Here is a 25,913-nt window from a genome sequence, read left to right as displayed (position 1 = left end):
ACATTGGCCTTCTGATGAAAATAAAAAGGATTGTGAAAGGATTTTTCACAATTTTTAAACAGGAATCAATAGTTTCTGCTGTAACAGCTTGTTTGTTACACTGATGACTACAAAAAGAGATTTTTTTATCATCTGCTACAAAGAAAGTGTCCTAATATTTGAAATGGGTTAATATTTATAAACTAAACTTTAAGAACTAACTAAATAAACGTGACACAGAATACACATAATAAATAATTAAAACTCAAAAGAATAAATAGCTAAACATAACATTTGACTGCAGTCAATGTGAAGATACCATCTTCTCTTCTCCAGAACCTGAACTAGACACTAGGAACAGATGAGGGTTTAGTGCATGTGCAGCAGAGCTGTTGATGGAAAGAAGATCATTCATTCAAACAGAGTCTGTCCAAGACAGTTTGATTGATTTAAAAGGAGAAATACTCAGAAACGAAAAAACAAAATGATTTCTGATTACATTTGTTCTCTTTCAGAAGAAAAATGACACACAGACATGTTAGAAACTCTAAAAACAGGATTATGAACGGAGGGAGACACTTTAGGGGCTTGGGAGGATGGTACACCCCAACCTCTCAGTATACCCCCCCCCCCCCCCAAGATACTCTGTTTGACTCTGTTTGCACCCCCAGCAGGGGCTGGCTAGATCCGACCCTGTTACTTCTGCTAAAACAGAAGTATTGGCTAAAACAAATTATTAATATTTTACTCATTTCAGTTTCCATCTCTACACAGATACACAATAAAAGAAACACAAATGTTTAGTATTGACAACAGCATCAGGACTATAGCTCAGGATTTGACTGCAGATCAAGAGGTCACCGGTCCTAATCTGGTTGCCCCCTCTTTTCCTGAATTTTGATATCTAATGTTAGATATTTCCTAGTGCATACAATCAGAAACTAAAAGAAAATTGTCAGTTTGCTAAGCATTTAGCACTCATGTATTCAGATTACCTGCAAATACATCAGTTCACTGTTGTGATATTTAAAATAAAGTGCATGAAATGAAACTTGTCTGAATTTTAAGCAAGAAAAAGCAGCATTCAAGAGAATAATGGTTTTACTAAAATACTTAATGCAGTTAATATTAAACATTGATTAATTTTGTATTTGTTCAGTTTAGATGTTTGACTTCAGGCCATGTACTGCCACTCATCTAGATACCTGCACAGAGAACAAAACACAATCATGTTATTACACTAAAACCAAAGCCTGTCATACTCATTATATATAGATCAGATTTATCTCGTAGTATTTTTGCTCAAAAAGGCTTTTTTTGTTATTTGAAAGAACCTCAGTGGGTAAAAACTGCACAGAGGAACATTACATGGGATCTTCTCCAGGCCCTAGAGCAGGGGTCTCAAACTCGCGGCCCGCGGGCCATCTGCGGCCCGCAGGATGATGATTTGCGGCCCCCGTCTTCATATGAAAGATTACTGTTCGTGCGGCCCGCAAGGCTGATATGAATGACAGTTGTTATGTGCCGAGCTGAACAAACCAATCACAGTGAGGTATATGGCTCTGGAGGCGGGACATCGGCGGTCTGTCCAGTGCCTCTGTCTATCATTCATTCCTTCCTCCAATCAGCTGGGCGGAGAAGGAGCCATGAAGCACCAAACGTGATTTGTGTGACAAATTCTCGTGCCCCGCGCGGGGAATTTGCTGCTCGCGGCTCATCAAAAAATGTGTTTCTGTCGCTGCGCCGCGTGTCGAAGGGGCTACCAGCTCCGTCTGTGGATGTCTCTCTCAGAATGAATGAGAGACAGATATGATGTCGAGGAATATGTTTTTGACGTGCTGACTGTTCCTAACCAGAACTCCACAAGCTCCGAGCCACAGACCTGTAGCTCGCCCCGCGCGGCGATCCGCGGCACCCGCCTGTCAAACGTGATCATGAGCTCGGCTCGCACCTGCCTGCGCGTGTCTGTGACTTTTAAGGCTCACACACCGGCTGTGTCGGCGCGCATTCCAGTCCATGTAAACGCGATAGAAGTCTGATATTCTGCTACGCGCGTTTGAATAGAACCCCCATGGAAAGCAGCCCCCCCCCCCCCACATGCGCGCTGATGCAGCCGCCGCGCGCACGAGCACCCCACACCTCCAATGAATGGAAGACACATACAGACGTGGACAAAAGTGTTCATACCCCTCAGTTAAAGAAGGACAAACCCACAATTCTCACTGAAATCACTCAAAACTTACAAAAGTAACAATAAATAAAACACCTGTGATGTCAATTAAAGGACTAATCATGTCACTCTGGTCAAATAGTTTTCAATCTTTCATTGAGGTACCATCATTTTTGTCCAGGCTTGTTTCATTAGTTTGTTTTTTCAAATAATTATGTTAATCAACAATTCAAAAGTGATGGCTGATTTAGATTGTTCAATTTTCAATAATTTTTTATTTATTGTTACTTTTGTAAGTTTCAAGTGATTTCAGTGAGAATTGTGGGTTTGTCCTTCTTTAACTGAGAGGTACCAACACTTTTGTCCACCACTGAAGGTCAGATTTATTTATTGTGAGGAGTTCTACAAAAATCTACATAAAATGAAATCCTTCAAAGATTTTCTCGTTACCGGGGCTTCTCTAACTCTGAAGGAGAATCTGTTAATACAGACATTTGAAACTGAACACAAATAATTAGTTTTCTCTAGTCAGTCAGTCAATATGTGGTTTCTTCAGTTGTCTGTTTCTGCTGTATGGTCATTATTATTATTTTATTTATCTATTACTAATTTATTTGTTTTTTTATTCATCTTTTAATGTACATGGTAAAAAACAAGAAAACAACAGAAAATTCTATATAAATTATAAATAAATACATTACACCTCTATTATGTAGTTTGAAATGGAGTAGGAAAAAGTTTAAAAAACTTTTTTTAATTCTACCCCCTAGCAGTATATCTTAAATTTAATCTTCAATATAAACTAATTCAGAAACGGACATTAACTACCCTTATTTTTTTTATATATATAAATCACACGGACAAAGATCTGTACACATCGTTCATTATTTATTCATTATTTTGTGTTAAAAATAAAGATATTTAAGAACACTGGAATGTTTTCTATGCAATTTTCTTATGAAAATCCTGATGCGGCCCAGCCTCAACTAGTCTCCGCCTCCAGTGGCCCCCGGCTGATTTGAGTTTGAGACCCCTGCCCTAGAGTGTTGTGGCTGCAGCCTGCAGAGTCTCCTGCTGGGGTCTATGTTCCTCCTGTATCAGCAAGCTAAAATTGGAAGAATAAGTCACGCTTTAAAACTAAAACTTTTCAAACAATGAATAATTTTTCTTCAGTGTAAAAGCATAAGGAATTATTTTTAAAGGGGGAAGATGGTTTGAAATCCATGATTTAAGCCTAAACATCTTTTAAAATCATTTTTAAATATTACCTTGTGACTTTTTCTGACGCGACCGCAAGTCTTTCCAAATGACGTTTAATAAACTGTGGAGTGGCATAATCTGACATCGTTGTCGTCTGTGTGGCAAACTGCTGACACACTTTTCAAAATAAAAGGTTCACAAAATAAAAGTAAAGTAAAAAGATTTTAAATGAAATACAAAAAAGTATTTTAAATTAAACTCCTTTTTTCAGCTAAAGGGAAAGGATTTTGGAGGGTGTCTATTGAATTTGTAAAACATTGATTGTTCACTATCTGTGCATTTTAATCACCAACCACTAGAGGGAGCTGGTGATCAGCAACTGAATTTCCACCTAAGTTGAAGTCCTTTGAATCAAAAGGTTTTTCTGCATTGTCCTCCACCATACAATGAAAACTGACCTCTGTACCATCTCACATATGCTTTTCATATTTTGTTCATGTTCTGGTGAAGCCATTTTAGTATAACAGTCACACGATTTGTTACAATTAGTCACAAATTACTCCAGAACTTTTATTTTTAATGCGATTTTTTTGAGTGTTTGTTTTTGCTTTTTAGTTTGTTCACGGGACCAGAGCCAGAGGAAGAGGGGGGAACTGGGATTGTTAATAAGTATGTTTGAGTTCATTTTTAGGAGTTTAACTTTGAGCATTTGCTGATTGGTTCATTTCTTTTGAGTCGATTTTTTTTAAGTTAAAAATGAATATTATTTAAGACAAAGTTTTAAATTGTGTTGTGTATTGTGCTCCTGTTTGTGTGGATGGTCTAAACTGCCAGTATATAATATAACCCTCCTGATGTTTCTGTCTCATTTGATAATTTGCAGTTAGTTTGATTATATTGTGTTATGTCTCTGTAAATTAGTTTGATGTTTGCAGTTAAGAATCCTCACTTTAACTATATTTATGGGTTTTCTTTTTTTTTTGATTTTTATAAGTTAATGAGTAGTTACAAAACTGACAGAAATTCATGTTGTTCACATTTAAAACCTTCAGCAAAAACAAACATCTCTGCATTGCTGTACACATTTTAATCTCTTCCCAGGATAAATGTACTTATTCTTTTAGAGGATAATTGTAAAAACAGGAATGATTTGGTTCTGTGAAAATGTTCAGAGCAGCTATGGAGCCACGTACTTTCAGCCTTCAAAATAAGAGCGGCCAAGTAAAAAAAATAATTTCTGGGCGAATGTCACTTTAATATTTTTGGCAACAGTTTCAATGAAATTAATCATTTTTACCTTTATTTTCCTGCAGATCAGACACAGTTATGAACAAAATCAAAGAGGAGTGATGTTAGAACCACGGCTGAGCTAACAGCAGCTCACTGTAGAAAACATTACAACAGGAATAAGTTTGACTTTAATATCAGACACACTGGAATTGTCTGACTTTTGATCTGTTTACAAGGATTATGTGAAATTTAGGAAACTTTGAACTGGTGAGAAAAGATCTTCTGCATCTCCACGTCTCAGAGACAAAGCTAATGCTAATGCTAGCATTTTCACAAATTAAAATAAATAATATAATATAATATCCATAGAAATTCGTGGAAGCAGCTGCTAACTTCTGCAGACAGGATTACTGAAATTTGTACTCTGATTTGAGAATCTAAGAGGAGGAAATGAATACAACCAGGTAGGACATTTCTACAATAAATATTGTAAAAAATTCTGTTACAGTTGGTTAGGTTACCTTTTAATATTTATGTAAAATTTCTCTAACAGCTTTGCTGTTCTAAACAATATCCACTGGAGGCGACTCTGTACTTTCCGGCGATGTGTGAGGCCACGTGTTTAGTTCTTTGAAAGAGGAAGTGTCAGGCCAAAGCAGAAAGCTGCTTTAGTGCTTACAGTCTTCCAGACGCTCAAATGTTGCTAGAAATGCTCTTTTCTGCTTTCCAGACATGCTTGATGGAAGCAGTGATGTTTCTCCTGCTGTGGTCCTCTTAATGCAGTCCTTAAATCACTGACTGCATTTGGATTACTACCTGTTGTTGAGTCCCTCATTGGACTCATGTTCACTCCTCCATCCTTCTGCTGCTCTCCTCTCTTCATTCTCTGTCCTATCTCAGTCATCTGGAAAGAAAGAAAAACATCAGATTTGATTCTAAAATTATAGATGTGTACAAAAGGTTAACAGAACAGAAAACTGCTCTTTGCAGAATGAAAAGCATTCAAGTTCTAATTAAAAAGAAACTTTCTAAATGTTACAATTTTCATTGTGAAATAGAATAGAAAATGAAAATTAAATGATCAAACCAAATGTTGCAATATTAGCCCGATCTTAAACAATTATACTAATGAATCTCCGGATGAAAAACTATAAACTGCAGTCCAAGCCTGAAAAATAAGCAACAGTTCCAGAAAACACCTCTAGTAGATCTTAAAAACACGCTAATAATCAAATTAAAACGTGATTTCATGAAAATGTTTTGTCTGTCTGAATAACAAATGTTATCAAACACATCTTCTTCTTAATGGTTACACAGAAGTTCTGACATTTTCTAGTCAGTTTATCTCCATGTCATGGTGGAACCACTCTGATGCTAGACTAACGCTTTAGCTAACCAAATGTCCTCAGATCTGACTGGTGTTCACATAACTGGAACATTTCCAGCGTTTACCCGTGTCATGTGTTCAGACAGTCTTCCTGCCGCTGCAGCAACCCCAACAGAAGAGTTTTCCCGCTTCTTTTTCTCAAAAACCGTCAGGTGTCCGTTTGTTGTTGGAAGTCGGGCCGTCGGAGAAGTTCAGGAGTAAAACTAAACATGGCAAGTGGGGGGCGGGACGGAGCAGGGCCGTCAGCCAATAAAACACGAAGGATGTTTTTCTTCTCTCCGTTCAACTCCTCTCTGATTGGTCAGCCTGTTGTGCATGTGCTGCATTCACTAAAGCTAGGAAAATACAAAATTGTCGTTATCACGAACATTACGAGACAGTTCTAAGTCAGAAAAACATTTGGGCTTGAAGATAATTATTCGCGGCTAGAGCCGGGAACCATAGCCGGGAACGCACAGGGCAGGCGACGCCACTGGTCAGCGGAGTGAGCTCTGATTTGCTTGTGCTACACCGACGCCATCTTGGTCGCCGCTCCGAGTCCGAGTTCGCTCACCAGAATTAACCGGTCAGTACCGTACTACTGTTTACAGGGGACTGACAGTTGTCAGTCCCCGATCCCCTTTCCCTAACCACACCGTCGCAAATGTTGGCTGCAAAGAGGAAGTGACGCAATACACATGCGCGCGATTAGGGCGTGGTTAGGGAAAGGGGATCGGGGACTGACAACTGTCCTGCACAATGGAAACGAGTCTTAACGTCGTGCTTACGTCACAGGTTTCCCAGCATGCACTGCGTCTTAAACTATATCTTTTTTTTTTTTAAAAGAAAAACCCTTTAAAGTTATATTTATTTTCTTCATATTTTATTTGCAAGTAACAAACATATAGTACATAATTCAAATTTGCCAAATTTGCACTGGAGTTAGTTAAACCATGTGTTTACACGTACGGGAAATCGCCTGGTATAAATAGCAGACAGCGAACAGCCGTTTGTTGTCTCATGCCGCCAGACCGTCAAGAAGGGCTAGTCCATTGCAGGTTCAGAGCCGGGATCTGCACCCTCAAGTCCCAGTGGCTTGAGGTGAGGCCGTAGCGCGAGACTCGCAGCTGACGTGTATGTACATGGGCAGTCAATGGTATCGGCACTATACCATTGATGATTTGCAGAATACTGTACGTAGTCAGCTGCAGCCTCGCCACGCGACCGTGGAGCTAGCCTAGACACTGCCGGACATGACTCAATTTTTTTTTTTTTTTTTTTAACTTATCAATTTATTCAATCTATTATAGATTTATACAATTTTAAATGATGATTCTTTATGCAACTTAATGGGCTACATGCACGACCTACTTCCACGTTCAGCCTTTGAATGCTTAGTCACTTCCGGTCGGAGCCGTGGGCTGTTGTTTATGTGGAAATAGTGGAGTATTTGGACTTTAAAAGGTGTCTTTTGGAGCTAACAAGAGTCACTATAAAGGATGTTAGTCACATTGTTTTTCTAGTAAAATACCCCAAAATAAAAATGCTAAAATATTTTAAATTGTATTTGTCGTCCTACATAGCAAACTTTGAATGCAACTTGCTAATGCTAATGTTTTTAGCCCATGTTTAAGTGCGACCAGTCTAAAACTGATAAACATTCATGTTGGGGACGCGTTATAGGTCCAGTCAAGATGCAGATCGCTGCATTGTTTCATGTGTTTTATGTAAATCTGAAGCTAAACCTCACAGTATTTAATGAAGTCCTGTTAGCTGTCATGCAGCTGGATCGGGAACCATTTGGAGCATAAACCAAGTAATCTAGCACACAACAAATACTTCAAATTATTAAACATTAAATGTTTTAAAACAGTAATGTACCTAAAATGTTGGTAATTAACTAGAATCCATTAAAAGTGCGACCAACCTTTGTTTTTTTCAGCAGGCTTTTATTTTTTTTTCAGTATGTTGGCCTTTTCTCTCCGCCCTTCTGCTGCATGAGATTGCCTGGACTGTAATCCCAGATTACTGGGTCGTCTACTACTTGAGGAATCAGACAGATCAGTCCAACTTTTTCAGGTTGTTAAAACTTTGTTTTTGTTTTATTTATTTATTTATTAAATATATGAGAACATAAAAAAGCCTCAACACTTTCCACTTATTAAAATAATTTTGAAGTCATTTTAATTGTGTGTGCATTTCATGTTAACACCCATAATCCTTCACTGTTATAGTCCAAAAACAGCACAGCCAGATCTTTGACTTGGATTACGTGGCTATAAATATGGGTGAAAATACGGAGTGAGACCGGGGTTTAGCTCGTCTCGTTTGTGTTAATTACTCTCTGATTAACTAACCAAAATGATGTTGAAGATGAAACTTTGAATTTTACATGTTTTTCAAACCAACAAAGACTACCACAACTTAAAGCCACAAAGTTACGCAAAAAAAGACTTACTTTGATTATGTTTTGATCTACTGTTAAATCTTTCCCAGTGGTCTTCAAATTATAATTATGCTGTTTCTAGCCAAAATAAAAAAAACCTGCATCATTTTATTAGACCTAGTTTCTGCAGCGCGGCAGGACATCATTAGAAATTCACCTTGCGACTGTTGGCACAGCCTGCCCCAATTCCCGTCACCCATCTGTTTACACCCTCTCTCACAGCCCCTCACACCCCCAACCCCAAAATAATGATCAATATCAAAGCTATCCTGCCGTGTAGTTCCAGATTCCAGCTCAGACGAGGAAGTGGAAGTCCTACATGGATCTATTTGTCTGTGAGTGGATGATCAGAATGGGGCGGAGCAGGGAGCTTGTGGCCCCACCCAGTGTATATTCTATATGTCAAATATGTTTTTTTTCCAATGAAATATTTTTGTCTGCTTGTAATTCACTATGATTTGAATTAAAAAATCCTCAGAAATGCTGCTTTTATCTTATTTTATGTCCTCCATCATCAGAGAAATGCCACAAGAACACATTCAAAACATCACATTTTCATCGACATTGGTCTTTAAAGCTGTTAGATGCACAAATACAAAATTTCCTGGTCATTGTTATGCACAAGAAAGTAAAAGACATGGAGCATGCAGACAAAGCACCAGCACCGTCGTATGAGTGTGTGAGTGCGCCTGCACATGTCCTCTCTAATCTCCATCTGAGCCCGCTGTCTGCCGCTCAGACAATCAGGGTCAGAAAACAGCCAGAGCTCTAGCTACTTAGTGTGAGCTGTGAAAGTGGATTGTGCTGAGCAGGTTGCACCGGAGCAGGAGGAGGACAGGAGGAAGACTGCACGCCGTGTGCTCACACCGAGCAGACGCCAGAATGGACATGCTGGTACTGCAGATGGAGCTCAGAAAGAAATAGAAACCTCACAGGATGTGTGGCAACAAGTGGACTTCACCGAGACCCGTCTGTACTTCAGATTAGCTTCTCACCTGTTGGTTGTCGCGGTAACAGGACCGTCAACTGAGGCCCTTGAGGCCCCTCAACATGAGCGCCCCGACATCCGCCGTACGGGTCAACAGGGGGCATTTCTGAGTGTCGAGGAGCCATCGAATCATCAAAATGCTACACCTGGAGAAGCTTTGGAGGGTAAGAGAGCAGCTCTGGAGGACATGGTGGATGAATCAAACTCACCTCAAAGCTCTTTGTGTTCTAGTCCGCCATGGAGGACTTGAATTTAATGAACAGTTTGAGAGGAGGTGCCATGCCTCCCTGTAGACGTATGCACAGCTTTTATTTTTCTTCATTGCATTTCTAATACATTTACAGGAGCGCCTTCAGAATCAGAATTTCCTTTTTTATCTTTGAATGCACACTGAAAATTATGACGCTCTCCAAATATTCATAAAAGTCAGGGTTGGAAAAAGAATACATTTTAAATATAAACTATAAAACACATGCAGTCAAACATTTGTCATTGTAAACTCTTAATCTAACTTTTAAATAATGTTAACTATATAAAAAATGTCATAAAAAACTATTTACCTAAAATAATTGTACTTTAGTCCATATATCTTAGGGTTAAAATGTACAAATAAATGAGCACATGCAGCTTAAGTAACTTAAGCAGTGCCGTGTAAATAAATGGTTGAGGACAGAGCAGCAGACTGTGATCTGAGGACGAGTGAACGTCGCAGTGTGTGAACGTGCTCCACGTTAAACTGCTTACTGACTGCTGGCTTTAAAACGTTTTCTTTTTTCCGTAAAAAATCATCTGTTCTACTTGTTTGACAGCTAAGCTATAGCTGTAAGATTCAAGGAAAAATAAAACACAAAACTGCTCGACACACATAACTGAGAGTTCTCTGTTTACATGCTCTCCCACTAGCTTAGATCCCCCCAACCTCACATTAGCGGTCCAACAAAACAGCAAGAAACCTCGGAGCTACAATTTGGATCCAGATTCCAGCTCAGATGAGGAGAACAAAGACGTTCATGGATCTATTTGTCTGTGGATGGATCAGAGCGGAGTGGAGCAGGGAGATTTTGGGCCGCCCAGCATAGCCTATTTTCTACATCACAAATACCATGTTTTCACTGCACTGTAAGGGGCATTTAAAATCTTTGCAAAAAATACCCCAGTGTGCCTTAGAAGTCTTATGTATGGATTCATGTTGCTCCAAAAATGGTGTTTGTTATTGTGAATATGTTAATGTGGCTAACGTGCTGTGATGGGTTCTGTGTTACTAGGAGGGATGAGAGTCAGCATAGTCACAGTCAGGTTTGTTGTGGCGGCATCAGTCTGTTCTGAAGTTCAGGTATTGTAACTCTAACGCAGCTAACATGGCTAACATGTACTGTGTTGCAAACAGGTTCCAGAATTACTTTGAACTCGGCTAAAAATAAAGTCAGACTGACTGGTGGAAGTATCTCTGACTGTTTTTCTCACATAATGCGTCTTTTCTATGACACAATTTGGAAAACAGACCATTTATTTTCATTCATTCATTCATTTTCTTGACTGCTCTGTCCCTTTCGGGGGTGCCGGAGCCTAACCCGGCTGCTGATGGGCGAAGGCAGGGTACACCCTGGACAGGTCTCCAGTCTGTCTCAGGGCCTCAATCACACACACATCCACTCTCACATTCACACCTAGGGGCAATTTAGAGTCACCAATTAACCTATGAAGCATGTTTTTGGACGGTGGGAGGAAGCCGGAGTCCCCGGTGAAAACCCACGCATGCACGGGGAGAACATGCAAACTCCACACAGAAAGGTCCCAAATCCTCCAGCCAGGATTTGAACCGGGATCTTCTCGCTGTGAGGCAAGAGCGCTAACTCTTTTTCAAACTGATTTTTTTTTTTTTTTTGCAACAATTTGACTAAATAAATACTCAGAACTCTTTTTCAAACTGATTGTTTATCAATCTATCAAAGAATCCTTCACATATGTCATCATATGTCATCAGAAAAATGCCACGTATAAAACTAAAACATGGGTGTAATGTCTCAGTCCAACCACGGGGGGACAGTGTTGTCCAGGTTTTCTTGGAGCGTCTTCTTCAGGTATAACATCAGTCACACGCGCGTGCTCGCCTGAAAATTGGGTCAAACATTTGGCGGCAGATATTTGCTTTCCTGGAGAAAAAGGTAAGATAAGATCAACTATTTTCTGTTCCTTCACGGTCAGGTGTTCTGTCCTTTAGTTAACCGTGTTGGGTTTGATTCTCCTGCTCATTTCTGCTTCCTGAAATAAATATGACAAAGTTAAAGTTCATCTTTTGACCGTTAAATATTATGTATTTAATAGTGGCTTTTAATTTTACATTAGTTTAAACAGAATTACAATTACATTTCAGGTTTCACGGAAATTTCGTAGTTTTAGCCTTTAAAGCTTATTTTCCCTTATTTTTAAACGATTATAGCGGCTGAAGTTGGTTTTGGATTTCCAAGTCTCAAAGTTGGCACATGGTTGGGATGTAAGTGTAAAGTTGAGGAGAAATCTGAACGGAAAGTTTTTTACAATCTGTAGAGGTTAAAGATTCAGAAAAACATTTTTTTTTTTTTTTTTTTTGTAAAAGTTATTTTTTGATTTGGGAAAAAATCATGAACAAAGAGTTAATGTTTATTTTGAAAATCATTTCAATTATAATGATAAAAAAATCATTTTAATCACTCCAAATCCTTCCCCCAAAGTAACACGTTTTCCGTTTTTTTCTCTTTAAAAAATACATTAGGTTAATATTTATGTGGTAAAATGGTGGAAGAATATTCAAACATGTGATTTAAGTTGAGGAGAAAATCCTCATAATCCTGTTAGATTAATTTCCTTAGCTCAGATGAATTCTCTGCAGTTGTTGTTGTGTTCAGGTTGAACAGGGTAAAAACAGATTCAGTTTGTAATTCACACAAGGACTTCACTTTCTTTTCTTTGAAAACATCCGAATGAGATATTTTTGCTGTTGTTAAAGCAGCTACCACACATGTAACAAGTCCAAACTAAGTTTATTCTTTATTGGATAATCACATTTATAAGGGGTCGGTAATTTTATAACGCCAAAGAGATGAAAATATCAGGATTTAAAGCACACAGGCTCTGTTTGCACAATAATTCCAGTGATGACATGTTTCAGTCAAACCTTTAACCCCACTTTCTTTTAGTAATGAAATATTTCAGACTGTGTATTTCATGAACAGAGCCCATCATTAACATAGAAGATAAAATGCTAAATGTGCGTGGTATCTATATGTCATTGTTTAGTTTTCCTTGTACAGAAATAAAGGGTCATTTTAACTTTTAAGGATAAAGTTTATCTTCATCCTCTGTAAAATATCTGCACCTGATTTAAACTCTGGGCTGTACGGTGGAGCAGCGGTTAGCGCTTTGTCTCACAGCAAGAAGATCCCGGTTCAAATCCTGGCTGGGGGATTTGGGACCTTTCTGTGTGGAGTTTGCATGTTCTCCCCGTGCATGTATGGGTTTTCTCCGGGGACTCCGGCTTCCTCCCACCATCCAAAAACATGCTTCATAGGTTAATTAGTGACTCTAATTCACATATCAAAGCTGAGGCCCGGGGGCCAGATCCGGCCCTCCAGGTAATTCTATGTGGCCCTCCAGGTCATTTGATTGTTATTAATGATCCGATGTTATCATCTGCTCATTTCTAACTTGTATAATTTTGCCAAAATATATTTTTTGTAGAGAGTAAAGAATTGAAAGTTATTTAAGGTTTAAGTTGATCTATTCTGGAATAATATTCCTGACTTATTATTATTCATAATCATGTTAAAAAGTTACAGTTTTAAAGTTTTAAAATTGGAATTCTCCTAGCTTTTTGGAGTATTTGTAGGCTATTTTGGAGATTATCTTTTGTTTTAGCTACATGCTAGCTGTTTTTGCTAGTTTAGCCTTGTTTCATTTTTTTAGGCTAATTTGGCATTTAACAAATATTTTAGCTGGCTATCAGCTTCAGCATTTTCAGCTTCAGCGTTTTCAGCTATCAGCTTCAGCGTTTTCAGCTTCAGCGTTTTCAGCTATCAGCTTCAGTGTTTTCAGCTTCAGCAATTCAGCTTCAGCGACATTAGCTATCAGTTTCAGCATCTTCAGCTATCACACCATTGTAGACGAGTTTGGAGAGAGTTCCAGGCAGAGACAGCAGAAAAACTGAATGCTTGTTTCCCAAATTCAGTTTGAACACAGGAAACTTGCAGATAAAAAATATCACAAGAGCATATTGATTAGTTGACTAACCGTAAAAAATAATCAATGATAATTGGCTGTTGTGGCAGCACTAATCGTAAATAAAATGGAAAAAAATGGCTCAGAGTTTAGGCCAGTTATTACTTATCAGTCAGTAACTTACATTTCTCTGCTTGAAGGAGTAATGTCATTGTTTTCATCTGAACTCCAACTCTTAAAACTTCTTTCACAAATGTTCAAAGTTTGAAAAAAATGACACCTAAACTTAAAAATGTATCCTTAACTGTAAAACTTTCTGCCTGGAAGCGGATGCTGAGCACTAACAGCAGGGATGTGTTCTGCTCCTCTCGTAGACTCCAGCCTCTGCTCCACCGCGGCTCCCCCCCCAGCACCATGGACTGCTGCACCCCCCCGCCACCGCGCCGGCACAACCCCGTGGACAGCATCTGCCGAAAACTGCAGACCATCCAGTGGCGCGGTGACAGAGAGCCCAACTCGCCCTTCCAGATTCCCAAGCTGTCGTCCAGCAGCTACGACAGCCCGCAGTGCAGCCTGAGGAGCAACCTGGAGGCCATCCTGAAGAAAGGGGCCTTCCACAGAGACCAGCGCGGGACCGGGGCGAGGATGGGGATGCCCAGCTCCGTGGCTTCCCAGAGGAGCGCCGCTGGTCACTACACCCCCACCCGCCATTCGTCCACTCCCGCTAATGTCACCTACTCCATCACCAGCACGCTGGGGGAGAGACATCGGGGGGAAGGGAGGGATTTAGGGCAAACGTGGCAGAAGTACCACTCCACGCCCTCCACCCAGCCTAAAGATTCGCCTTACTTCACCTTCACTAGAGGACCCCAGTCAGGACAGTCTGACAGCGACGGACCATCGTCAAGCCCTCATTTGTCTCGCACTTTCACACCAAGTCGCAGCACTTTCTCCTACAACCTGAACTTCTGCTCTGCAGATGGAGCAGATGCAGCTGAGAGCGAGCTGCCCTACCCTGCTCTGGTGGTGAAGAGGCTTTCCATGGGAGAAGGAGGTACGACTCGCGCAAACAACACCTGACCTTTGCCATTTATTTCTTAAAACCTTTTTGCAAATCAACTAAACATAACCACCATTTTCCTTTCCTCAAGAAAAAACCTTGATTCATATATGGATCTATGAGCACATAAAGATCACAGTATTTGGGTCTTGTCACTTATGGAACTTCAAAAGCAGAAAACATGAAGAAGAAATGAGCATCTCTGTTGAAGATGTTTAAGGACACCAATGCTACATACAGGGAGTTTGCCTTGATCCATCCATCCATCCATCCATCCATCCATCCATCCATCCATCCATCCATCCATCCAATACCCGGACAAATTAAAATTAGTGTAATTATTTAGACTAAATCAGAATTACAGAATCGTTAATGAGACATTAAACACAGGAATAACAAAAGAATAAGAGCATTAATAGTTTTAGATATTTGTATACATAACGACATATTTAAAGTCCCCCTTTCAATGAAAATCCTTTTTTTTTTAGTTTTTAACATGTCTGTGTGTCATTTTACTTCTGAAAGAGAACAAATGTAATAAGAAATCATTTTGTTTTAGCATTTTCAAGTATTTCTCCTTTTAAATCTCAGTCAAACACACTTTTTGAATGAATGATCTTCTTTCCATCAACAGCTCTGCTGCACATGCACTAAACCCTCATCTGTTCCTAGTGTCTAGTTCAGGTTCTGGAGAAGAGAAGATGGTATCTTCACATTGACTGCAGTCAAATGAGCCGCCGTTCACATTTCTGTGGTCAAATCAGCATCACTGGATTTTTGGTGTGAGTTTCATCCAATACTTACGGTAGCAGGACTGAGAACGCTGGAAAATCTCCACCAGACTCCACGGAGCTTCTTGATGTGACCACGGAAATGTGAACGGCGGCTCATTTGACCGCAGTTGGAAAGGATTGTAAATCAATGAAAGAGCATTTTGATGTTAGCTTTGATTATTTTATCAAGAACTCTGAGAAACCAATGATTGAATGTATTGATCACAGCAACGTCAATAAACATTGGAGAATTAGCTAAAAGAGTCTTTGGTGAACTGGAAGGAGAAAGAATCAGGATTTTGGAGGAAGTTCTGTCCATGAAGATCTTCACTTCCTCGTCCAGCTGACATCCGGATCAGAACCATACGGCTGGACATTACCCAGATTGATGGATGTTTTTATGTAGCAGCGGTGAGACATAGAGCTATCATAATCAGATAGAGGGGGATCAGGGGCGGAGCTACTCAGCTCAGCTCCAAAAGCCACGCCCTCTCAGAGGAGATTTTGGAAACAGAGGCTTCAGATCAACAAGAAAAATGGCTTTTTAAGACATTTAGGTTGTGAGATTTTAGTTAGAAACGTCTTAATCATAATTAAACCACAACTGACAAGGTTTTTTTTAATAAAAAAAAAAATGGTCATAGGGGGACTTTAATGGGGATTTTTTATTTCCACATTGATTTAGGTTTATATGTTTTAACTATTTTTCATTTTTAACATCACATACAGTTTTTTTCTCTCTTCAAACTAAAAATGATTTCCCTCCAACTGCATTTTTTGTTCATTTTTAAGGAATTGTTAGCAAGTGAACAATAAGATAATGGCACTGATCTGGATTTAACGTCTTGAGGATTCAGTTATCGCACTGTTTACTCCTGCTGTCCCTAAAGGAAGCTGAGTCATGTGCTCGCTCTGCTGCACAATTCAGTACTTTGTGTTTATGCTCCGTTCTGGCACCTTAGGAACTTCCGTCGCCTCTGAAAATGGAACCGCCATGGCAGAAATCAGTCTCATCTGCGAGGAGAATCTGCTCGACACCATTTTTCACGCTTGTGACACCCAACGCAGAGGTACGGCTCAGCTGCACTTCCAAAGGTTTAGGATTGTCTTCTCGTTTTGTAGATCCTCTCTGTCCGTGTGATTCACAGTGGACTTCAGTTCTGCTCCTGTTTTGTTGGTAGCAAGTTTATTTTTCTGAAGTTAGGATCAAAAACAAGTGTTGGAAACTCAGGTTTAGACGTTATCTTAAATGAAACTGTAGCTCCAGTCCCAATACTCTGGGAGTCTTGGTCTAAAAAGGTTTTTAAAAATGACAGTAAAAACCTTTTTATATATATATATGTATATATATATATATATATATATATATATATATATATATATACACATACGCGCCTCTGTCACCCGCACCCATACTTTTGTTGTGCACACTCTCGCTTCAGCCGCGCAGACCCTTGATTCTGCTGCGCTCTTCACGCTCTCCCTTACTTCCACGTACACCCTCGCTTCTGCCGCTCACACCCAAGCCTTTGTCGTCAGCACCCTTGCTCCTTTGGCCCACTGCTCCCTGAAAGTAGGCCTAAGCATCTCCGATCCCTTTTCATTTTTGATGCCAGTAGCAACTTTTCGGATTCTTTGTCTTAGTAAAGCAAGCCTCTCACTTGTATCTGAAGATTTCTTAACAGTTTTTAATCATGGATTTCCTGCCTCAGGTAAAGTGTTCGTGTCTCACATCGTGGATTATTTACGGCACACGACCAGCCGCAGCTCAGAGGACAGCGGTCTGGAGGAACTCTGTAACATGCTGGACCCAGAACGCAAAGATGTCTCCATCGATCTGGACACGTACCACGCTGTCATGAGGGAATGGATCGACGACTGCCGCAATAACGGGTACTCCGGCTAGACATTGACGCTGATAGTGTTTTTCTGTTGATTAACTCCCAGATAAGTTTTAGTTTCTTGAATAAAGATTCAGTTTAAAGTGTTCAGTAGACCCATTATTCAGCCAAAAATTATCCCTACCGATCTTATCCAGGTGTCTACCCTTGTGCTATAATTTTCCTCGGTAAAAAAGAAACAAAACATTTCTATCAGTTTGAAGGAAGATGAATCAGAACTTCTTAGAGTTTTTTAATGAGATTTAATTAATATTATTGAGCCTCCAGAACTAAAGTGTTTTCTTTTCTAGTCTCCTTTTGTGTTATATAAAAAATAAGTTGTGTTCCTTCTGAGTCATTTACAGCATCTGCATGCTTTGTTGCCTAACAGATCTGTGGGTGTTCTTCACGGCTTCTCCTGTGGACACGGATGAGCTTAATATATCCAACTTTTTATGTTTTATTTTTCTTTTCTTCTGAACTAAAGAATTACTGTTTGATTCTGATCATAAATGAACTTTGGAACACTAAAGAACACATTATTTATGAAATATGAATCATTTTGTCTTCCTCTTCCCCTATCCAGAAGTAAGATGTCTCGATCTCTGAGGCTCCGCCTTTCGGTCCTTGTTTCCTGACATCATCCTAGAGCTGTCGTCGGCAGTGTGACTGTGTTTTACCCATGAAAACAAAGATATTGTGCTTATAAAATAAAGGCGTTTTGCCGTTCACTGCTAGCTCTGCAGAGACAGTGGGTGGCCTGGGGATGGAGTCGATAGTTCACACTCCCTCTGGAGGGGGCTGTTCTCACTTGTCTACATCATATTGTGAGAACCTGCTCATTTTCATAGGTTTGGGGGGGCTGGTGCTCAGAGATGCAGGAATAGTGCTTTAGGGCTGTTTTTCATGTGGAATTAACATTATAATACACACAAAAACCATAAAAAAGTTGAATTTGCATGTTATAGGCCCTTGAAACCTGTTCAGTGTAGTGAAGATTCACCTTTTTCAATTTACAAGGACAATTCTGCACTTTTCTTAAAAATGTATTGAAGTTTGGATGAAGTTGAATGCTACAGCTGGGTCTCTGCAGCTCTATAAGTCTTACAAAGATCCCCAAAAGATGTGAAGAAAAATCTGTCAATTTGAAAGAGGTTGTTACCATTTCACCCACGTGGCTAACCAGGTGCTAACAGTCTCCCCATTCTGACTGTTGTGCCTCTGATCAAGTACTATACAGAGGATAGATAATTGGATTGGACTGATCCAGGTTTCATGGTAACAATCTAACAAACCCTTTTGACAGAATCTCAAAGTATTAGATTATCTCAAATGTTATTAAAAAGACCAAAATAGTCTTTAAAATTATGTTGTTTTTTTATTTCAGTCAGGAGGAATCGGAGGATATGACCCAGGAAGACTCTGTGAAAGTCAGAGACGGTGTGCCCGGTAATTTTTCATATCAATGTTTGAATCTATTTGAAGGCTGAAAGGGAAATGAATCCTCCCTGACTGAACCAGCTGTCTAGAAGTTTAGTCAAAGCAACTGGACTTAAAATCTTCCCCCTTGAAACTTTCCAGCACTCATCCAAGTAGCTTCATCAGTTTTTGGAATCAATTCATTTGATTTCAGGACAGATTTGTTCTTAAATTTCTCTCTTTAGAGTTTCTCTCTTTGGCCTTACATGATCTGTTTTTATTTTATTTTAATATTTGGACTCTCCACTGCTTAAGAACACCTGGATCATGTAATCTTGATCTGAGGGGGAACTGAATCCTGTAGAAGACAGGGCGTGTCCTCCTGTCCATGATTTAGTGACCAAGGCTTTGCAATTTAGATGTTTACGCATGTGTGGAAATCAGAAAGAAAAACACTGACATCCCAACAAGTTTATTTCAACTATAGTAGTTCATCATATGGCTTGGTGTTAATCTGTATTATGGCTAATGTGAATATGTTCACGGATGATGTTCAAAGAGAGAATTCTCAGAGAGAGAAAACAGTATATTTTTTTTTGTTGTTGCAGCAACACATTGAAACACATCCAGAAACTTATACTGGAAACATGGGACCTGTATGACTGTCATGTAAACCTCTTTAATTGTTGCCTCTTGTTTATCGTTGCTATTTATCTATAATCCACCCTCTTTCCTCGACTACCCCCTCATTGTCTTACCTGAGTTTTCTGTACTCTTTCCCCCTAATCTCACTCATTTTCTCTGATATATCCAATCTGAAACTTGAGGTGTATTTATATTGAAAAGTCCATTTGGAGAGTCTGCCTCACTGGGTCCGGATTGAGTCCTGAACCTTGCGTTGGATCTGTTATCAGATTGCCGTCTTTTGGTCCAGCTGTTCACACTGAAGAAACTCAGAGGGAACTGGGTGCAGGCGGATTGGAAACTAACCAAGACCACCTTGAAACATTGGTTAGAGAGCGGTTCCTGGTCCTGGACCAGAGTCCACCTGGGTGTTTGTTCTGCATTAGTTTGTGGAAACGAACTCTCATTCACTTTAAGCAAACCAAACGTGTCCAGTCTGAATATACCTTGAAATAGTAAAAGACTAATCCATAAAGTTTAACCTCAAACACAACAGGAGTTTATACAAACATATTCCCTGTTTACAGAAGTTTATATCAAACCCCATTTGCAACAGAAGGCCATCCTCATCACATCTGCTCTTATCCATTTCCACATGACATGTTCCAGCCACCCATATATAGTCCTAAACAACTTCCATGTTCCCCTTAAACTTTCAACTGTTTGCATCTCTGAAGTTATTTTCCTTTCTTTTTCAGACAGGAAGTCCATGCTGCTGAACATGACCTCAGGAAGCTTGGAGGCGTTTGGAGGGGAGGCGTCTAGAGCAGAATTGTAGGTTTTTCATGTTTCTGCATATTCATCCACAAACTTAAGTTTTTCTTTGTGAGGGGCTTTAGGACTGGCTTAGTTTGCTGAACGTTTTGCATAAAAGCTTGAACCTCCTCCTTCAGTGAAACATCAGAGCTGGTGTACTGTGTTGCTGATCTCCAAATGGGCAATCAGAAGCTCCAGGAGGAGGTCCGGAAGCTGAAGCAGGTGGTGGAGGGGATGGAGGAGAGCAACCAGAAGCTCGCCGAGGAAAATGAGGAGCTGCGCACTCAGGCCAGGATGTAAGCAGCTCTGAGCCTGGCCCATCTCTTCAAGCATGCTGCCGCTCTTTGATGCAGTTCCTCCTGTGGTGCAGAAACCAGCAGATGGCTCAGAAAGAAAAGCTGCTGAAGGAGGAGGTGGAGGAGATGAAGGCCACTCTGAGCTGCACAGAAGAAGGCAGAGCTCGGGCCTCCGCGCACAGCAAACATGTGGTCAGTCAACCCGGAACTCTCTATTATATTTAGTTCGCTTTCACCACTTTATGATTTTTAACCAAGATAAATGTATTTTCAGCTATATATTTATTTAAACTTCCTTATGCTCTGTGTCAACAGTGCAGCCACACACCAGAACTATAGTTCTATTTACTGCCACTGGGCAGAAAATATGTCTTAAAAATGACAAAAGCTTTTTCATTAAAAACTTCATAATTATAATTAAATGATCAGTGGGAACAAATTTACAATAGAAAACCAGAGCTTTGAAAGTCCAAGTCAAGTGTAAAGTCGTCATATTCATGACTCGAGTCTGACTCGAGTCCAAGTTATGTGACTCAAGTCCCCAGCTCTGCTCCTTCTATGACATTGGGGCCCCCTGGTCTATGCTCTTAACAATGGCAAACTGAAGGAAATGAGTTGTGGTCAGTGAGTGACATACTGGTGTAAAACTGAATATCATCAGCGTACCTGAAGTTAAATCATGAATGTTCATGATACGGTCCAGAGGTGGTGTGTGCAGATTGAACATCGGTGGTCCAAGAATGGAACCCTGGGGTACACCACCCAACATGAAAACCCCAGGGTTCTCGCAAGGAACACAAAATAATCAAACCAAGCAAAGATCAAATTAAAGATTAGTAAAAATAAAAAGATATCTTTTTATTTTAAAGCTATGTGTAGCAGATAAGTTCTCTATATTTCCTTTCAGGAACGAGAAAACCAGAGTCTGATGGCAAAGATTTCATCTCTTGAGGATGAGGTATTTCCCTGTCTTTTCTCTGTGCAGTAAAGCCATGAGATGACTTCTTACAACAGTCCAGTCCACGATTTCTGCCAGAGCAAATATTTAGTGAAGGTTTTTATTTCTCTGCTCCAACTCCCCTTCGACTTCCCGTAGAACTTCAAGATTACCATGGAGACAGACGAGCTTCAGAAGAGGATAAAGGAGCTGTGTGATCTCAATGCTGACCTGCAGGTATTTTCATTCTTCCTTTTTTTTACTTTACGATCGTACACCTAACCTGTCTTTTTCCTTTCATGCATCAGTAAAGTTTGTCACTACATGTAACAAAGTGGCCTTTCGTTCCTCTCAGGTACAGATTCATGCCATTGATGCCATTCTTAATGAAAAGGAATCTGTCATTGTAGAGGTGAGTGTCTTCCTGTTTACAGTCTGTAATCACAAACTCGTTGAATGAATGTAGAATTGGTGATTTCAACTCTTCCTAGAGAATAAAGCCTTTAAGTTTTCTGGTCTGGAGTCAGCCGTCGACACGACGGATCTCAGGCCACGATTTTTTGGGGAAATGCGTGCGTCGACATGCATATTCAGACAGACTGGACTGCAGTATCACGTGGAAAGCTGACGGTCGACTCACTGCCCCCCACTTTTCGTTGTGCTCTGAGTGTCTTCATAACGTTCCATCTGTCAACCACCAGAACGTACTCTGTAACTGAGCTCGCTGTAGAAGATAGCTTTGCGCAGCTTTTTGTCATATGTGGCCAGTTTAACAAAGTTGCGAGGTTATTAGAAACACCTCTGTGTGTCAGAGGTGAAGAACTTCAGTGTTTGATTTCTTTTCTTGCCATTTCACGCGTTCAATCCTTCTGAGGAATCTTGAACTGCTCCAGCTTCCTCTCGCGTCGTCGGTACATTATAAACGGCAACTTTAGTTTCAATTCGAATTTCATGGTCATCTTAGAGGCGCCTGGAAAGCCTGCCAAAAGACTGATGCTTTGGCGATGCGTGAGCTTTATTATCATCTAGGTTTGCATCCGATGACAGAATGCTGCCCAGATAACATTTCTTTATGACAGGAAGCTCAATTTCTTCACCGATGTGACTGGTTCTGCTGATGCAGAGCGATCAGCAGGTTGAAACATTACTTCTGTCATAGTTTGGCTGACGGTCAGACCGAAACGGACGGCAACATTACTGAAACAACTGAAGAGGTTCTGAGCATCTTCCTAAGTTGTTTTTTTTTTTTCTTGCATAGTATAAATCACACTCACAGGTGTGACTCACAGTCGGAAAAATACAATTATTGCTTGAAAAGTAATGGGAAGCAGATAACTTAATAATCCAACCCCTTTTATTTATTTTTTGCTTTTAAATAGTTAGTTAACTCTTGCTAGTGATTTAATGACAAATGCACAGTTTTGACGTTGACTTGACCTTCACACCAGAGCTTTAGCTTCACTGTTGACGTTCTCTCAAATGCTGTAACTCTTTAAATGTGAACAGAATTCCAGCAGATACTGAAGTGGAGACAGCAGCCACAACACTTTACATGACTGAAGGGTTTAAGCAATCCAAGTAAGAAAAGCGGATTTGCGTCATTATGCAACACTTTATATTAGTGATACGTTGATTTAAAGGTCTGTTTCTAAAGTTGATATAGCTTACATGAAGTCCTATTCTTGGGGCCTTTAGATGTTAGATTGAGACCTTTGACTTCTTCTAGACCGATCCACCTCATGTTGTTTGTACCTGTGCAGGTACGTGCAGCATCACGAGGGCATGTGCCTGAGTTCTGGTTGAATTTTCTCTTGAATAATGAACTGAGCTGGATGCTTTTAAAGTGGTTTTACCTTCTTGGGTGAACCTGCTGTATTGATTCTTTAATTCAAACGTAAATCTGTTTCCCCACAGAGGGACAGACAGGTGGAGGAGCTGAAGGCGGCAGTAGAGGAATACTCAGCCATCACAGAGGTTGGTGTGCGTGTCAGCATCCCACTGCTCTCTCATTACATTCACCGTTTCCCTTTAAGCCAATGAAAACACTTTAGTTTCACTATTTGTCAAATCCAAACTCGCTTATTTATTTAAATGTTCTGACAAATGGAGCAAGAAGTTCCACTTTGGGGCTTTTTGATGTTCCTGGGGTGACTTGAATTATTATTATGGAAAATGAAGATTATTTTCTGTTTTAATGAGATTAGGTGAGGGGATATGAATGCAGACATACTCATGTGTCCTAGGATTGTTCCAAAATCAAACTTTTTCTGAGGCCATTATAATAAAGCACTAAAGTCCTGTTTTTCTGTTTTAATTGCAAAGTTAACATTTTGTTTGCAGACTGCAGCAAAGTATTTGCAAAAAAATGAAAAAACTGGTAGAAAGCAGATCCACCACGCACCAAGATGGCCAAAAGTATGTGGGAGATGAATGTGGATCTGTTGACTAACCAGATAAGGACTTGACATGAATTATGTCTGGGAAATAAAAAACAGGAGAAAATTGACCTTGTTTAATCCAACAGCATGATAAATAGTTTGACTATAAAAAACATGATGGCAAACAGCCTTTTAAGTGTTTTCTTTGTGTGTTTCTTGTTCTTAGAAAAAACACTTAAAACAGTTTGGCAGCAGAGTGGAGTTTGACACTGGGAGAGAAATCACATGCTGCCTTATTGCCAAAGTCCTGAGAGGAAGAAGTTTGTCTGTAGATCTCCTGCATGTCTGAGTGACTGCTGTTTGGGTTATGTGTTGTGTTCTCCAGCTGCTGAGGATGGAGAAGAGCAAACTGGAGAACCAGATGCAGATGATCCTTCCAGACCTGGCAGGGTAAGGCGTAAACCGATAGGAAGACCTTTTATTTTGTATTACTATTTTACAGAGGGTTATTTTTAAGTTTTTAGAGCTGCAACTTGTGTTTCAGATGACAACTTGGTTATTTAAATGTTTGTTTTTGTCTCTTTCTAACCCCTGCTGCTCCCAGCTCCAGCCTATCTCTGTGTGGAGCTTACAGGCTGAACCAGAGCAGCTCAGGATCCCTGCAGACGGAGCTGGCGCTGGCACAATCACCACTGGAGGTCAGCACCTCACTGCTCCCTCACCATCTTCTCCCTGGAGTTCTGTTGCTTCTACATTCTCCAGCTCCGCGTCTCTCCTCTTGTGCATGTAGCAGCTACATGTCTGCTCCTTCGAAAACGCTCCACTGCAAGTAAATAGGGAATAATTGTCATTGATGACGCTCACAAATGTCTTTATGTTTAAAGAGGATTTATTATTTACATTTACCTTAACCCAGGGGTCAGCACCCTTCAACAGTAAAAGAGCCATCCAGGCTCATTTTCTACTGGTCAAAACCTAGAAGGAGCCGTATAGTCTTACTTTAGACTAGAAATTTGGATTTGCATTCATGACCTTCTTTTTTAATAATATGAATTATGTCTATTTTTGGCACGAACAAAAGCAAAAATATGAAAATAACATAGCATCTATGAAAATGTGAGTTTATTATTTTCCTTACGTTTGACAGAAGCTCAAATAACTTATTTTAAAATAAAAGACACTCTGTGTCAAACAGGATCATTTCTTTGCAGCTCTGAGCAGCCAGTAACCAATGTTGTGCAGCATAAGATAAGATGTGCTTTTAACCTTCCACCCTCTTTTGGTCCACATGACTCCAACCACATATTGATGTGATTCCTTCCATGACAAATGTGGACAAAGGGGGACAGGATTTTATGTCTGCCATGGACATTAGTGAAACTCAAAAATCAATGATAGAAAGAAGTTCAGCGCACTGTCTTGTGGGGTCCAGATGACCCCACTTTTAATGTAAACAAGCTAAGGAGAGCCGAAGGGTTACCTCATAAAATATCAAACTTTTTACCAAAGTTTTCCTTTCCATATAAAATCTGTTCATTCTGGAGGTAGAGTTGAACAAACTAGACGTCTTCAGGTCAACAGGATGTAAAAACCTACATAGTTTATCATCTATGTGAACCTCAGACATCAATTTATATATTTAACTAATCTAAATTAAATAAATGATAATTAAGTAATTCTTTCTTTAAAAATTGCTATTTTACTTTTATTTATTTATTTTAGTTCTTTTCTCCTCTTTGTCCTCAGCAGTCTTCCACTGCTGGGTGTTGTTATTTTAGTTTGGGGTTGGATCTTGGTAGTCTTAGTTTTTGGGCTTTGTTTATTTGTTTTCTTTAGGTAGTTCTGGTTAGAGGGAGCTGCTGACTCTGACAGTCGACATGTCTGGATCAGCAGTCTCTATGAATTATTTTATGTTTGGTCAAGGAGCCACTTTGGAGAGATAAAAGAGACACATGTAGATCTGGAGCTGCAGGTTGCAGACCTCTGCGTTAACCTAAAAGACTAAAGCGATGTCGAAGTGTTTGGTATAATACGTTCAACTAATCAACAACCATCTACAACTCATTCAACAAAGTGCTCCATAGAGCATCATAGCCATCAAAGACTTGGTAGCATTCAACAAAAGACGTACCATCCTCGTCCGCTCCAGCCGAATGA

The 25,913-nt window shown here is 39.9% G+C and overlaps 1 protein-coding gene and 2 long non-coding RNA genes across 9 annotated transcripts in view; 2 read left to right on the top strand and 1 right to left on the bottom strand.

Moving 5' to 3' along the window:
* The window catches only part of LOC112160263, a 10,866-nt gene extending 4,312 nt beyond the window's left edge, over window positions 1-6,554 (bottom strand). Inside the window, exons 1-3 of the long non-coding RNA XR_002921637.1 lie at window positions 6,423-6,554; window positions 6,032-6,301; window positions 5,396-5,483 (exon numbers count right to left, since the gene is read on the bottom strand). This is a non-coding gene — a long non-coding RNA (uncharacterized LOC112160263). The remainder of the gene's footprint in view (window positions 1-5,395; window positions 5,484-6,031; window positions 6,302-6,422) is intronic.
* Window positions 6,299-8,872, top strand: LOC118598096. The gene is made up of 2 exons (XR_004947198.1): window positions 6,299-6,531; window positions 7,910-8,872. It is a non-coding gene; the product is annotated as an uncharacterized LOC118598096 (long non-coding RNA).
* A 357-nt stretch (window positions 8,873-9,229) lies between these two features.
* lrmp (lymphoid-restricted membrane protein) overlaps window positions 9,230-25,913 on the top strand; it is a 57,921-nt gene continuing 41,237 nt past the window's right edge. For 6 of the 7 annotated variants that reach the window (XM_024294672.1, XM_024294675.1, XM_024294674.1 and 3 more), the window contains exons 1-14: window positions 11,416-11,544; window positions 13,948-14,627; window positions 16,369-16,476; window positions 17,119-17,299; window positions 18,674-18,735; window positions 20,088-20,163; window positions 20,283-20,441; window positions 20,516-20,633; window positions 21,349-21,399; window positions 21,538-21,615; window positions 21,734-21,790; window positions 23,293-23,352; window positions 24,142-24,206; window positions 24,361-24,454. In XM_024294672.1, coding sequence (XP_024150440.1) covers window positions 13,988-14,627; window positions 16,369-16,476; window positions 17,119-17,299; window positions 18,674-18,735; window positions 20,088-20,163; window positions 20,283-20,441; window positions 20,516-20,633; window positions 21,349-21,399; window positions 21,538-21,615; window positions 21,734-21,790; window positions 23,293-23,352; window positions 24,142-24,206; window positions 24,361-24,454 — 1,749 coding nt within the window. In that variant the 5' untranslated portion in view covers window positions 11,416-11,544; window positions 13,948-13,987. Of the gene's footprint in view, window positions 9,544-11,415; window positions 11,545-13,947; window positions 14,628-16,368; window positions 16,477-17,118; window positions 17,300-18,673; window positions 18,736-20,087; window positions 20,164-20,282; window positions 20,442-20,515; window positions 20,634-21,348; window positions 21,400-21,537; window positions 21,616-21,733; window positions 21,791-23,292; window positions 23,353-24,141; window positions 24,207-24,360; window positions 24,455-25,913 lie in introns of those variants that run through there. The other variant, XM_024294671.2, reaches the window with a different exon arrangement.

Source organism: Oryzias melastigma, linkage group LG23 (assembly GCF_002922805.2).
Source record: "Oryzias melastigma strain HK-1 linkage group LG23, ASM292280v2, whole genome shotgun sequence".
NCBI lineage: Eukaryota > Metazoa > Chordata > Actinopteri > Beloniformes > Adrianichthyidae > Oryzias > Oryzias melastigma.
The sequence above is the reverse complement of the archived record's forward strand: the minus strand, read 5'-3'. Positions and strand labels throughout refer to the sequence as shown.